Source organism: Lathamus discolor, chromosome 5, assembly GCF_037157495.1.
Source record: "Lathamus discolor isolate bLatDis1 chromosome 5, bLatDis1.hap1, whole genome shotgun sequence".
Classification (NCBI taxonomy): domain Eukaryota; kingdom Metazoa; phylum Chordata; class Aves; order Psittaciformes; family Psittacidae; genus Lathamus; species Lathamus discolor.
Genome location: NC_088888.1, coordinates 110,289,486 through 110,303,871, shown reverse-complemented (window position 1 = coordinate 110,303,871; position 14,386 = coordinate 110,289,486). Strand labels below are relative to the sequence as shown.

Sequence of the window (14,386 nt, the reverse complement as noted above, 5' to 3'; positions counted from 1 at the left end):
CGTAAGCAACATGAGTACGTTCCCTTTAAACTTTCTTTTGCAATGAATCAAAATTTTCCAGCATGAAATGAAGGCAAAACGTTTCATCTAAAAATTCCTCATCAGCTCTAGTCACTAGACCAGAACAATAGTCATTACACTCAGTTATGCAGTACAAATTCACAGCACTGCTGTATCCCAGGATCACAACATGCCATTTAAAAGGTGGGAAGAGAGAGCAAGTCTACATTAATATCTCTGTTTTGTACATGAGGCGACAGGGACTTGCAGATACTAAGCAGCTTTGGTAAAGTTACACTGCGAGACCGTGGCAGGGGCAGAAACAGGAAACCAGATCCAAGGGCTGTGATTTTTTTCTTGTCTGGCCACTGAAGCATGCAACCCTTATGAAAAGCAGAGTGCCCAGAGAAAACCATGTGTCCTCATCTAATGAATCCCATCACTTTGTCAGGTTTACTGGTATTAACCTCAGAGGTGTTAGACATATGCAAAGGTAGCTTTTCTGCAGAGAGCTTTTAAAAACTAGCAGTGCCTTAAGTCACTAAGGGGTTGTTTTGTTTGCATTATCTGAATATGTGATTGTTCTCTTGTAGGAATGGCAGAGCATCAGCTGTGCGGCAGCGATGAGAGAGACTGACATTCGTACGAGTCTCTTCTGGCTCCTTCTCCACAATGGCTGGTGCCTCTACATATTCATTGGATGGTAATGCAGGATGTCAAGAGCAGCGGTGGAGTTTGGCTTGATCCCATTGTGTTTTTCTTCTGCCAGTTGAGACTTTGAATCACCATGACAACGCTGTGACACTTCCAGCAAAGGTTACCCACAGACCAAGGGTGGGCTGGGGGTGGGTGAGAAGGTCAATGATCAAGTCTAACGAGGTCAGAAGTTGTGCCTGCAGCAAAACAACTGTAGAAAAGCTGCCAGCATGCCAAGGTGGAATTCCCCTTCTATTGGCTTCTCATTAAGCAGGCACAATAACATCTTTTTCTGAGAGACCCGTTATAAAAACTGCTTTGGTTATGGCTACTGATCCAACGTGATTGGGCGCGCAGCGACTTTTGAACTCATGAGTGGATATACGATGTTGCGGAATGGGGGAGTGGGGAACGGAGGCCAGCCGTGGGTGTTGAGATGGTCCAGTAGGATCCGGCTCACGTGGCTTAGTTTCACCCTCTTCATTATCCTCGTCTTCTTTCCCCTCATTGCCCACTACTACCTAACCACCATTGATGACGCGGACGATGCCGGCAAGCGCATCTTTGGCCCTCGGACTGGCAACGAGCTGTGTGAGGTAAAGCATGTGCAAGATCTGTGCCGCATCCGCGAGTCGGTCAGCGAGGAGCTGCTCCAGCTGGAGGCCAAGCGGCAGGAGCTCAACAGCGAGATTGCTAAACTCAACTTGAAGATCGAGGCCTGCAAAAAGAGCATTGAAAATGCCAAGCAGGACCTGCTGCAGTTGAAGAACGTTATCAGCCAGACTGAGCATTCCTACAAAGAGCTGATGGCTCAGAATCAGCCCAAGCTCTCGTTGCCCATCCGGCTGCTGCCAGACAAAGACGATGTGACCTTCCCCCTGCCAAAATCCAACCGGAACTGCAGGCTGCACAACTGCTTTGACTACTCACGCTGCCCGTTGACATCGGGCTTTCCAGTCTATGTCTACAACAGTGACGATTACCCTTTTGGTAGTTCCTTAGACCCTTTAATTAAACAAGCCTTTGAGGCGACTGTCAGAACTAATGTTTATGTTACTGAAAATGCAAATATTGCTTGTGTGTATATAATTTTAGTGGGGGAAATGCAAGAGCCCATAATGCCAAAACCTACTGAACTAGAGCAACAGTTGCACTCTTTGCCATATTGGAGGACTGATGGACATAACCATCTCATCATCAGTTTATCAAGGAAATCGGAAACTCAGAACTTCATTTACAACATCAGCACAGGGCGTGCCATGATTGCCCAGTCCACCTTTTACGATGTCCAGTATCGACCAGGGTTTGATATTGTGGTATCACCTCTGGTCCACGCTATGTCTGAACCCAATTTCCTAGAAATCCCACCCCAGGTGCCGGTCAAGCGTAAATACCTGTTTAGTTTCCAGGGAGAGAAGATTGAGTCTCTCAGATCTAGCTTGCAAGAGGTTCGCTCTTTCGAAGAGGAAATAGAAGGCAATGCCCCAGCTGACTATGACGATCGGATCATTACTACCCTGAAGGCTGTTCAGGACAGCAAGTTGGACTTTGTTTTGGTGGAATTCACATGTAAGAACCAGCCTAAGGCGAGTCTGCCCACTGAGTGGGCTCTGTGTGGAGAAAGGGATGACAGACTAGAGCTACTGAAGCTATCTACTTTTGCACTGATAATCACCCCAGGGGACACTCATTTAGTGATCTCTGCCGGGTGTGCCATGAGACTGTTTGAGGCTCTGGAAGTTGGAGCCATCCCGGTGGTTCTCGGAGAGCAAGTTCAGCTACCCTATAATGATGTGATCCGGTGGAACGAGGCAGCCTTAATTATACCAAAGCCACGTATCACAGAAGTGCACTTTCTTCTGAGAAGCATTTCTGACAATGATCTCCTTGCCATGAGGAGGCAGGGCCGCTTCTTGTGGGAGACGTACTTCTCCACCTCTGACAACGTGTTCAGCACAGTCTTAGCTATCATAAGGACTCGAATCCAAATCCCGGCTGCTCCTATCCGAGAAGAAACCGCTGTGGAGATTCCCCACCGGTCTGGCAAAGCTGCTGGTACAGACCCCAATATGGCAGACAATGGTGACCTGGACTTGGGGCCTGTGGAAACAGAACCACCATACGCATCTCCTAAATATCTCCGCAATTTCACCCTCACTGCAATGGACATCTACAGGAATTGGAATTCTGCTCCTGGGCCTTTCCACCTTTTCCCCTATACTCCCTTTGACCCTGTTTTACCATCAGAAGCAAAATTTTTGGGGTCTGGGACTGGATTTCGACCAATTGGTGGAGGAGCAGGTGGCTCTGGGAAGGAGTTCCAGGCTGCCTTGGGTGGTAACGTCCCCCGGGAGCAATTCACAGTAGTGATGTTGACTTACGAGCGGGAGGAAGTGTTGATGAACTCCTTAGAAAGGCTCAATGGTCTCCCGTACTTAAATAAAGTTGTGGTAGTGTGGAACTCTCCCAAGCTTCCCTCTGAGGATCTCTTGTGGCCAGACATTGGTGTCCCAATCATGGTAAGAAAGATGTAGCTACTATGGTCTTGCTTCCTTGTGGGGTTTGTGCATTAAGGTTGATTGTAGCTGTTCTGTAGTGTGTCAGCTCAGCTTAAATCATCTAGGACAGCATTCATCATCCATGTCTGTAAATATCTGTACCTGATCTTGATGATGTATCACTGGAGAAAAACAGGGAGATTACAGGTATGACTCATCTGACCCATTTTAGGTGTTTGTGTGAGAATACCATGGCTTCTGCTCTAGGAAGGACACCAGCTTTGAAGGGAGGTGGATGTTCAGAGGTGGATGGCTGTGCTCTGTGGATGCGTTAACTTGGGCAAGATGTATTCATGTCCTGAGAGAATTCATTTGGTGGCTTTGGGTTACAAAATACAGGAGCTGTTGCCCAGAAAAGCCTAAATTGTAAAAATATGTGATCTTTAGAGTTGCTAGGTGTTAATGAAACAGTAATTATTTGTGTGGAGCCTAATATGAATCTCAAGGCTTAAAGCTTGAGCAAAAATCTTTGCTTCGGCCCTTTCAGTGTCACAGTGTGGGGACAGCCGGCACCCTGTAAATACCTAAACAGTGACTGTTTCTGCACTGTGCCAGATAAATCTTTCATAAAAACAAAAAAGAGACCCACCTAGTGCAAAAGCCTTGAAAGACATTTATCACTTTATATTACAAGGGATGGCAAAGAGGAAAATACAAGCCACAGTCACTGCTCCAGTGCTTCCATGCTCCAAAGGTTGTAATTGATTTTTGCTTAGGTTAGGATTGATTTTTCCCCAGCCAAACCTTGAAAGACCAGCGCTCATTCTCATGCCAAGCTACTCGCTTGCATATTGACAGTGTTGCTTGTAAGGAATTAATTCTCCTTAAATTATTACTTATATATGTATGTATTTATTTTAGGACTTCTTTGTCATCCCAGCATAATTTTCTGCACTGGCCATTGTTAAAAATCAATATTAAATATAAATCTTCACATGCCCTCGTAAAGAGAGCACAGGCTTAGAGCCACTAACAAGAAGCAACACTGTGTTGTCTGAATCTGGTCGTGTTTAGAGGACAAATGAAAGGATAATGCCTTACAAATTGCGGAAGGGAAAAATAAAAGGGGAGATGGTACTTAAGTACACAAACTGTGTGTGGTTTATGTGACAGGACGCTACTAAGCTTAATAGCAATGTGAGCATTATGCTTCATGCAAAGAGATTCATTGATTTAATATTTCATTTTATTATTATTGTGATGAATAAATCCTTCTGCTCACATTTAAAAAGGCGTATGGTCCAGGGACAATGAGGAGAGAAAATTGCTTGGATAATTGCAAAATAATCTTTCACATTAGTCCTGTTGAATGCCTGAATTCTGCAAAATCTTTGTATTGTGTCTCCTGGAAAACAGTGTACTCTTTCAGAGCTGAAGAGTGGGGATTGTTCTCCTTGGAGCCGCTAATGGATGTTATTTGTGAAAGAAAAATATGTTTCTGTTGATGGAAGTTAATGGCTTTTTTTACTCTGATCTGCATGTCTATTGTCTTGGAGGCCCATTGGCTTTTTGGGGGACTTCATCACACATAGAATCATAGAGTTATAGGATCACAGAATGATTTGGGTTGGAAGGGGCCTTAAAGCTCACCTAGTTCCAGCTCCCTGTCAGGGGCAGGGACACCTTCCACTAGACCGAAGAGGGTTGAGTTTACATCTGAGTTGTGTGTCTCCTTCGAGCCATGAGCTGGGGTTTGTGTGCTATGGGGAATGTTCGGTACTGCTTGGTTCAAGAGGGAGAAGTTGTCCTTTGGAGTGTTGGATGGTAACATGCCAAGTCCCAGGGAATGGCTGGAGCCCAGTGAGCTTCTGCCATCGAGGTGATAATAGGTATGCTTCCTTCCCATTTTTCGAAATCCCATTTTTTAAAAGAACCCAGGTCTCCTGGGATCTCTCATAGCAGTCTCCAGGCATCCATCCCACCAAAATGCTTGTTGCTAAGTCCCTCTCTGGACTGGGTGTTTAAGACGTTGGGTGTCTGTAGTATTCATCTATATGGACCGTTTAGTGTGCTAGTGACAGAAAAACTTACCTGGGGTTTATCCGTCAGTGACGGATCCTAAGACCCACTGTGGAAAAGGGCAGGAAGAACTTGGGAAGTGGAGGTGAGGTTCTGTTTGAGCCTTGGTGGCTGAGATGTGGGATGTGCTAGCCAGGGGAAGAGGCAGGTGGGTATTTGGGGTTGGCAAGAAACACAGGTCCATATGACTGCTGATGTCAAAAGAAACTGCAGAGCTGTGAATCTGATTTTCCTTGCAGGATTAAAAGTGTCTTTTGATGGGAAATACGCAATTCTTTCAGATCTTGAAGCAGTGCCGTATCTCTGTGTAACAAATACGTTCCCGGTAACACTGGGGTGCAAGGAATTGCCCTGCATTCAAGTCCCCAGAGCACAAGAGCTATGGAGAGGAAATCTGGGGGGGAAGAGAATGGGTGGGAATGAATTGGGTGCTCCTCCTTGAAACTGAAGCTGGTCTAGGCACCATCTGACTGCAAGGAGCAGCAGAACAGCAGCACATGTGTGCCAGCGTGATCTACAATCAAAGCACCTGAAGCCAGGTTATTGAAGAAAATTGCAGCCTAATGAGACACAGCAATGTATGTAGCATTTCTATGCTGAAAGAGCCCTTGGAAGCATAATATAGTCCAGAGACCCACCAACGTGCTCCAGCAGTGCAGAGGGACTTAGGACACTTAATCTGTGTGGCTTTGTGCTAGCAGAATGCCCCAAAGGAGAGCTGAGCTTCCTCATTTAGCCTTACTGCATAACCTTATCTCATTGATCAGTTCCTTGAAACTTCGTTTGCAGACTGTGCTGCTCAGTTGTGATTTGGTTCTCCGAAGCAGGTTATGTGGTTTCTTTTCCCTGGTGGGTTGGGATTTAAGAGCAAAGCTTAAAGCAGTGTTGGATCTTTGAATTATTTCATGGATAATGAGATAAACAGGGCTACAGGATGTATTTGATTTCTTAAAAACTCTTACTTAGATTTCTTGTGACGGCATAATTTACTGAAAAATCGGTAAGATTCCTTAGCTGTACAGGGATCTCTGATAAAGTATTCTGGCCTTGTACAGAGCCTGAAGTGACTAGGTGCAAATATAATTTAATGTGAAGTTGTGTGTGTAGTCGTTCAAGGCTACCCCTGGAACAGATGTAGGTAGATTTACCCTCTAATTTAAAGTGCCTTTGTGCTGGAGCTGAGCTATAAAAATTGTTCCCATCTCACGTTAAATAGCACTGCAGCAAAAAACTAAGTTTGTGAGTGAGAAGTCTTGTTTGTGCTCTCTTAAAAAACTTGCATTCTGCAAGTGTATGTATCTCTAGCAGTGCATTAGAACTTCCCCAGACAAAAATCCTGGAGAGCATGACTACGAGTGACAGTTAAGCAGTTAACCACTGCTTAACTTCTGAGCACCTCGCTGCAGGATTTACACAGCATTGATGCATCCTTCAGGATAAGTACTTCAAGATGTCTGCAGCATCTGGCAATTTAAAGAATTAAAAACTGCCTGGACAGCCGGTCGCTGCCAGCAGTTGAGCTCTGCTTTTTTGTAGCAAGGGTAAGAGTCCTGTACACTGCATTGCTGTGGCTGCTGCAGTCCCCACCATGGTGCTGCTTCTTGCCATGCTTATGGGGAAGAAAAAGGGAAATTGGATTAAATCCTGCTCTGAACAGGTGGAAAGACTACACTAGGGTTTGAGTGAAGTGATACCTGGCTGTTGCTCCTGCACTGTCCTTGTGTGAACTTTAATCTTGGAAGGATTTCCGGTGTCAGAATAAAGGAGGAGTGATTAAGGAGAAAATCTGGATTAATCCTGGAATAGAATTCCAGCCTCCTCTTTCAGCATCTTCATGCTCATGATTTCTAAATAGCGCACAGGCAATGACAAGAGAAGCTTCACTCTTTGCTTCACAATTCCTTGACAGCATTTTCATCCACATGAATAAAAGCAAAGGGAAACAAACGAAGCAAAACACTCAGACAACCACATACCCAACCCACACAAATTCTAATAAGACACACCCAAAGAAACTAAGATCTTGTTGCGCTTTGCAGTGTGCTCAGCACCAGTGTGCTGCTACTTTCCGGTTGCTGTAGGGCACTTGCTTGCAATTCCTCGGCAGACTTGCAGCATAGGTGCTTAATAAACCCAGTACATGGTTTTAGCAGCTCTTCAGATTCTCTAGAATTGATTCACCATCCATCTTCCATACAGCTCTGAGCAGGACATGGAGTAGATCAGGGAGACAGGATTAATTTTCCCCATTTCAGCTTTGGTTTTAATCCTAAAAACCTAAAAGAATGAATTGAGCTTGAACAGCCGGAGTTAACCTGAAGAGATCTTTTGTTAGTATATTGAATATATATTTCAGGAGGCTGCCAGCGCTGCGTGTACCCTCTGTTCAGTGGGGAGAGCACAAAGCCCTGAGCAGTGAGGTGATTAAGCTGTGCAGCAGCTTGCACTCAAAAACAGCCACAGATTCTCTAATGCAGCGATTAAATTATCCATTTCCCTTTCAGAAACTTCCTTAAAGCCCCCCAGGAGTTGCAGTCCAAACCAGGAAAGCAAACTGCACTCAGCAGCCTCCCCTTACCACCCGTCCTGTCCACACTTCTCAGCCTGTGGTTTGTGCCCTGGAGGTGGCAGGAGACCAGATAAAGGAAGACTGAGATCAAGAGGACTATAAAATTGGTTATAATCTTCATTACAAAAAGTACTTGGCCCTTTGTAGGCCCCCTCTGCCATCCATTTCCAGCATATTTGGTTTGGTCTGTCTCTTCAAGTGGACGAAAATGCCTTTTTAACACCTCTTTTCCTGTCTAGTGGAGTAAGGAGAAAGCATCTCTAAGTAAAGGTTTTGCCAGCCAAAGAGAGAGGAACTGTTGCTTTCAAACTACAAGGGCTTAGTACTGTGCTGCCAGTGCAGCCATCTCTGTGTGATAAAGGCTGCAGAGGTCCAAGCAACATGAGAAAAAGGTTTGTGGAAGACAGCTTCATGGCGACAAATGCTTCACCTCTGTGCAGGGGTGTTTGAACCTCGAACAGTGATTTCCAAACAATGTTGTTCTTATTTATTCAATCTAAATCTATTTATTAAATCTAAACTGAAAGAGGGTAGAATTAAATACTAGGAAAAAGTTCTTTACTGTGAGGCCCTGGCACAGGTTGCCCAGAGAAGCTGTGGCTGCCCTATCACTGGCAGTGTTCAAGGCCAGGTTGGACGGGGCTTGCAGCAACCTGGTTTCGTGGAAGGTGTCCCTGCCCATGGCAGGGGGTTGGAACTAAATGAGCTTTGAGGTCCCTTCCAACCCAAACCATTCTGTGACTCTATTTCTCAAGGCATGTCTTGGTTTTTAACTCTCCTGTGCCCTTTACACACAGCTTGGGGTGGCTGCTGACCTTATTGGTCTCAAATCCATCACTCTGGATGTGTGGGCTGGGGGCTGGTGGCACCATCTGAATGTTTGCTGGCTTCTCAGCAGCCTGCCTGCAAACTTCTCAAACAACAGCATTTCACCTGAGATTGGAGCTGGTTGGGCTCTGTTTGTTATATCAGGACTATCCAGTGGTGTCATGGTTTCACTTTATTTTGAGCTTGTGTAACATCTCTCCCACTTCCCCAGTAATGACTGGCTTTTGGCTGGGTTATTTTATAAGCCCAAGGGCTTTGTGTAGGCTACCAGTGTCACACATGAAGCATCGCCTGTGAACCCAGCTGAGCTGTGAAGGGGCTTCCCACATTTGGAGATAAACCTTATTCAGCCCAAAGCAGTATTGTAACAGCCTGTGCTCTTGCCGTAAGAAATTACAGCCCAAATTTGTCTTTCTTTTCTGCGTGCATGCAGGTCCTTCAGTGACAGAGCTGTGGCTGGAAAAGCCCAGCAGCAGTTTGCTTTCTCTTCTTCCTCCGGGGTTAGGTGGTGTGTGCTTGTAGGCATTTCTGAGCAATTTAGCTGGGTTCACTGCCAATGCCAGCTCCTGTGGCTTTCAGCAGTGACTAATCCTTTCCTTTAGCTTTGTTATAGAATGAGTAGCTGGCTTTGATCTCTGCAGCCAGTTCCAGTGGCGTAACGTCCTTTTCTGCTGGCTTGGTGGCCGGCTGAGAAAGCTCATTCAATTTAGCTACTTGTTTAAAAAGGAATAATCTTTGGAAAATGTCTGCAGATGCAGCAAGGCTTCCGGATTAGACCTCTTTGACTGGCCACGGTGTCCCTTGAAATGCCACTTGTTAATTAGGAGCAGACTGAGGGGAAATGCCGTCATGCCTTTCCCTTCTGTTTGGGCAGCGTCTGTATAACTGTACTGTGCTGAGCTCTGTGCTGAAGGACAGATACCTCAGTTTTGCACATCCTTTCTAGCAGGAATACTTTAAGGTGCTTTGCTATCTCCAGTTTAAGGAGCATGTTTGGGTCCCTAGATGATGCTTCTAGCTAGGAAGAGGAGGTTCAGCACCTGGTCAGACTGTAACGTGTGTAGCGTGCCAGTGTGACAGCATGAGTTTCTCTGCTTGTCCTTCAACATCAAGTTTGGCTTTCTGGTAAGAGCAGAGCCAACCTTGCAAGCTAACAGCTCCCTCAGGTCACCAGTAACTTGAGCTGAACTGGAGCAGTGTGCATGATCCAAGGTGAGGTCCTCACTGAGACCACGAGTTAAAAAAAGAGTAAAACTCCATACTGATCACACCACAATTTCAGTCCATCCTTTTCCTTCCTAGGAGCTTTGCATAAATATCAGCTCAGGTATCCAAGCACATACCTAATCCTTCCTTGGATGGATGACTTGTGGTTTTCTGGATCAACTCACCTGCTGAAGCTCTTTGATAAATCAGAGCTTTACAGTGGGCACTTAATGCTTTTCCCTACCTTACCGAAGCTCTTGTGTGTAAAATCAGGAAGAATCCAACTTTATTTTTGGATCGTGGGTTGCATACAGGATTGGAGAGCTACAGGTTTGCTCCCAGAAAGGACAATTCAGGTTATGCTTTCCATGACAAAACAGCTGAAAAAATCACCTTGTTTCTTAGCACCGACTCACTTTACGCAAGAGATATGCGTCATCCGTGGGTTAAATGGATCCTATCCAGTTACCAGCTCTACCAGCAGTGTATCTATCACAGGTTTACAAGTTGAATTACTCTGTGAGAGCAGCTTCATACAGCAGGGCAATGTTGCAGGGAAACGTCTGTGGGCTGCTGCCGGGTACGTAGCACCACCTGCTGCCTGCAAAGCAGGGTGCTGCTAGAGAGGCAGGTCACTTCTGCAATCCCTGTGAGTTTTCCTGTTTCTCTATGTATTTGTACTACTATATAGCAGAAAAGGAAGGAGCAAATTTGCTGCTTAGTTTACCCGCGATGCTAAAATCCAGATGCTTGTCACTGCAGGGCCGGTGCAAAGGCGCAGCGATGCGTGAATGTACACTGATAATGTAACAAGCAGTGCTGGTTTCTTAGGGATTTGCACTCTGAATATTAACTCAGACACCCTTGCAATACTCTACTGCTACTGCCTAAAACCACTGCTTAAGTCTCTTGTGTGCCATATGCTGGTTTGTAACAGTTTTTCCATAGACAAAATGTTACTGTTGCCTCAGATCTCTGGGTTCCCTTGGCTTAGGACGCAGCTAATGGGGTAGGTGAGCAGACGGAAGGCATTACTTTGGAGCACTGGATAGGAAAAACAAGGGAGGGAAGCATCCCTCACACTCCTGTATACATAATTGGATGTTTTTTCTTGCATAGGAAAGCTTGAAGGTGTCACAGGGGCCAGTCCCCCTGTGTTGAAGCCTTTGACCATCAACACAAAAGCTGTGCATCATTAAAACACTCTCTACTCTGGAGCGGACTCTGTCACAGCAGCTCAGGGACAAAAGCAGCACAACAGAACTTGGCAGCAGAGTCAGTGCAGCAGCAAAATACCACGTTATTTTTCCAAGGCTGGATTCCTGTTATTTCTAGGGTTTGCATGGTGGCCTGCATGTGCCTGTTCAAATAACAACAGACTATTTAATGTCCCCAGGTTAACCCAAATTATTCCATACAGTAGAACAAGCTGGGCTGGGGAGAGGGGGTGGGAGGAGGCTGAATGTGTGGATGCATTTTCTCTATTTTTTTCTTTGTTTTCACCTTGTTTTCATTCTCTGTGGCTGTTATCCCAACTCGTAGTTGGTTCATGTGGTGTGTTGATATCCACTTCACTGCGAGCTTCTCCCTTCTTCCAGCAATGTCCCAGATCCTGGGTATCTGCATTTCCTTTCTTCCCATGCTTTTTAACTGTCTCGGTGGAGTGGTTTTGATGTGCAAAATCATTTGCTTGTGCATTCTGTACAGGCTGCCTTGTTTGTGAAGCAAAGACAGCCTTGTCTCCCAGAGCGGCTATAACTTCATGCTGTACCACAAGAAATGGCACAGGAGAGGAGTGTGCTGTAGTCACCAAGGTCATGAATTTTGGCTTTGGCTTGTGGGTATTAAATAAATAGGACAAAAGAAAATCTGTGTTGTTAAAGTTTGCTGGAACAGGAGGGACCTTGTGGGACATTGGGACATCAAGGAGGCAACTGTAAGGGACATGAGAAGGTTATAAAGAGGAAGGTAACTCTTGGATACAAGGTTAAGGAAAGAAATGAAAAGCCAGAGAGATTTTAATTGCTGCTTGTTCTTATGTGTCTGGTGTAGCTCACAGATGCCTCCATAAGCTCTATGGAATTGATCAGCAAAGATACTGCAGCTCTCAGATGAAAGATGGTGACTTATTTCCAAGTTTACCAGTGGGCTGGCACAGCAGCCACAGTATTATTCACCTCCTGGACAGTCTCTTATCCCTTTTCCACATGATACCTGCCTGTATCTGGTGAGGAAGCAGATTCTGCTCTTCCTTATCTAATTGATGGATGCTTTTTCTTCAGTTTTCTTGAAATCAAACACTGTGGTAAGTGATACAGCATGATGGATCTCCCTACCATGCTGTGCATACAGAGTGCTCTGCTATCCAAAAAGCAGTGCCTGTCTCCATCCTGTGCTTCTGGAGGAGGAGGTTCACCTTGTGTGAAAAGTGGTCAATGAATAGAAAGGTGATGGAGTAGCTGGGTTCAGAACCGAGGGCTGCAGCTTGTTCTCCCATTGTCCTGACTGCTGGATCCCTGGAATCAGTACTGTTGAACTGCAAGTACCTGGAAGGGGTGGAGGGGTTTTTTCCTGATGACAGTAAGGGAATGCCATTTTAGAGAGCATAAGAAAGTCAGGGGGAAAAGCAGTAGTTGTAAGTCGCTTCCATTCATTTAAACCCTTCAGTTAATTAATGAAAATCTGTGTTAGCCCTGTGAAGAAAGGTGAGGAATATTTCACTTCTGCAATTGGCAAAATCACAATAACAAGGAGCTAAGGGCACCTTGCTAATAAGCCAGAGAGAAACTGAGGCACAGAAAACAGCCATGCTTGTACACATACTTGTACATCTCCTTACAAGCTCACAGAAATGCTGTTTTCACTATTCGCAGATTTACTGGCAGCAGAAGGATGGTAAGTGTGCTGAAGCTGTTCTTAAGACTTCCCAGATAACACTTTCAGATCAAAATAGTTTTAACAAAGTCTTCAGGTTTCTGAATGCTTATCTGAATTGAACTCTGAGGGGTTTCTGAGGCTTGTTTAGGGAAGGGAAATGTTTTTTGTTCTCAACACTGAAAGTTTAAAGCATTTTGGGCGGGGAGGTTTGGTTTCCAACTTCTATGTGGAAGGGCTGGCTAATCAAAGCTTTGATCTCCTGAGCTGACCAGAGTCCCGGCTGGTGGAACCTGCCTTATCTCGGCAGTCAGAGACAGCCCCATCTTTTACTGTGACAGAAGAGAGCTAACGGGGAATAAGAAAAGGACTTTTCTGGGGAATGTAACAGCTGTAAGCTAGATAATTCTTTGCAATAAGGCTCATTTTCCTCTTGCTCTGAATGCAGGTGACTAAGCAAATTAATTTCAAAGCACTGGTAATAATTAGGTTGATTTTCTCAGAAATTTATAAAAGGAATTGTTTTTAATTATGCCTCTCTTATGTAAACTCTGTAATTTTTAACACATGCTGCTCCTTAATTTCCAACCCATACTGTGGGTTGTGGGAGGTGGTTAGGGTGGTCTGTATTCATCTCAACCACGTGTTTGGCAGCAATGTGTTAACTGTGTCTTGATGGAAGCATTTGTTCCCTCTTGATTTTGTTTGACTTTTTAGTTAACTAGCAGGAGAATTTCAAATAGATCATTAAGTAGTGAAAGTCTTGGGGCAAGCCAGGCATTGAAGAACATGACATTGCCCACCTCAAAACTAATGGCTTGGAGACTGTGGGGATGGTCCTTCTCTTGTGGTTGCCTTCTCCTCTCCTGGATGGAATATGGGGGACCGATGCAAGACACAGACCAGATGAAGTAGGATTCAGCCAAGGGTTCCAACAATCAGGATCCAAAAACTGAAGCCTGTGAGCAAAGGAAGGATCCTCAGAAACCCATCTGGGGCTTGTATCCTGGTTTAACATCAACTGACTCTGCCATGTCGAATGAGAAGGTGTTTATTGCTTGCTGAGGCAAGATTGTGTGTTTGGTGAAAATGCCTTTCCCCTTTATTTGTCAACATTCAGGGTAATATCTTGACCATATTCCCTGATATTTGAGGTGATGTGCTGTACTTGTGGAACAATAAGAACAATGAGAGATAAAATGCTGATTAGGGAATCGTGGGATGGGTTTGCTGTTTTTTTTTCTTCTGATATTACACAAAAGAACTCTCATCTCTAGATAATGGATTTGAGGGTAGACACGCATGGCACAAAGCTGTCATTTCATCCAGACCCATCAGAACTTTCCCAGTGAGAACTCAGCCCTCTCATCTCAGAGGTCCCCAGAAAGCTTCCAGTCTGGAATAAATCCAGAAGCCAAAAGTGGGTTTGCGTGCCTGAGTGCTCTTTATGGTTGCTGCTTCCAGCCATGTAAGCATTAATAAATCCTCTGTCCTCTTCACATCAAAAAAATAACCTACCTCCAAACTTGATGGCTCTTTGCTCTGCTTAAATACCAAGTTTATATGCTGTTTTTTTCAATAGCTGCTCAGTAAGTTAATAGTCTTACCCCAATTCCTTCCTCTGTTAGTTGAGATG

At 45.0% G+C, this 14,386-nt stretch overlaps 1 protein-coding gene across 1 annotated transcript in view; it reads left to right on the top strand.

Moving 5' to 3' along the window:
• Positions 1-822: 822 nt before the first annotated feature.
• Positions 823-14,386, top strand: part of EXTL3 (exostosin like glycosyltransferase 3) — a 34,085-nt gene continuing 20,521 nt past the window's right edge. Inside the window, exon 1 of the mRNA XM_065681910.1 lies at positions 823-3,215. Coding sequence (XP_065537982.1) covers positions 1,068-3,215 — 2,148 coding nt within the window. The 5' untranslated portion in view covers positions 823-1,067. The remainder of the gene's footprint in view (positions 3,216-14,386) is intronic.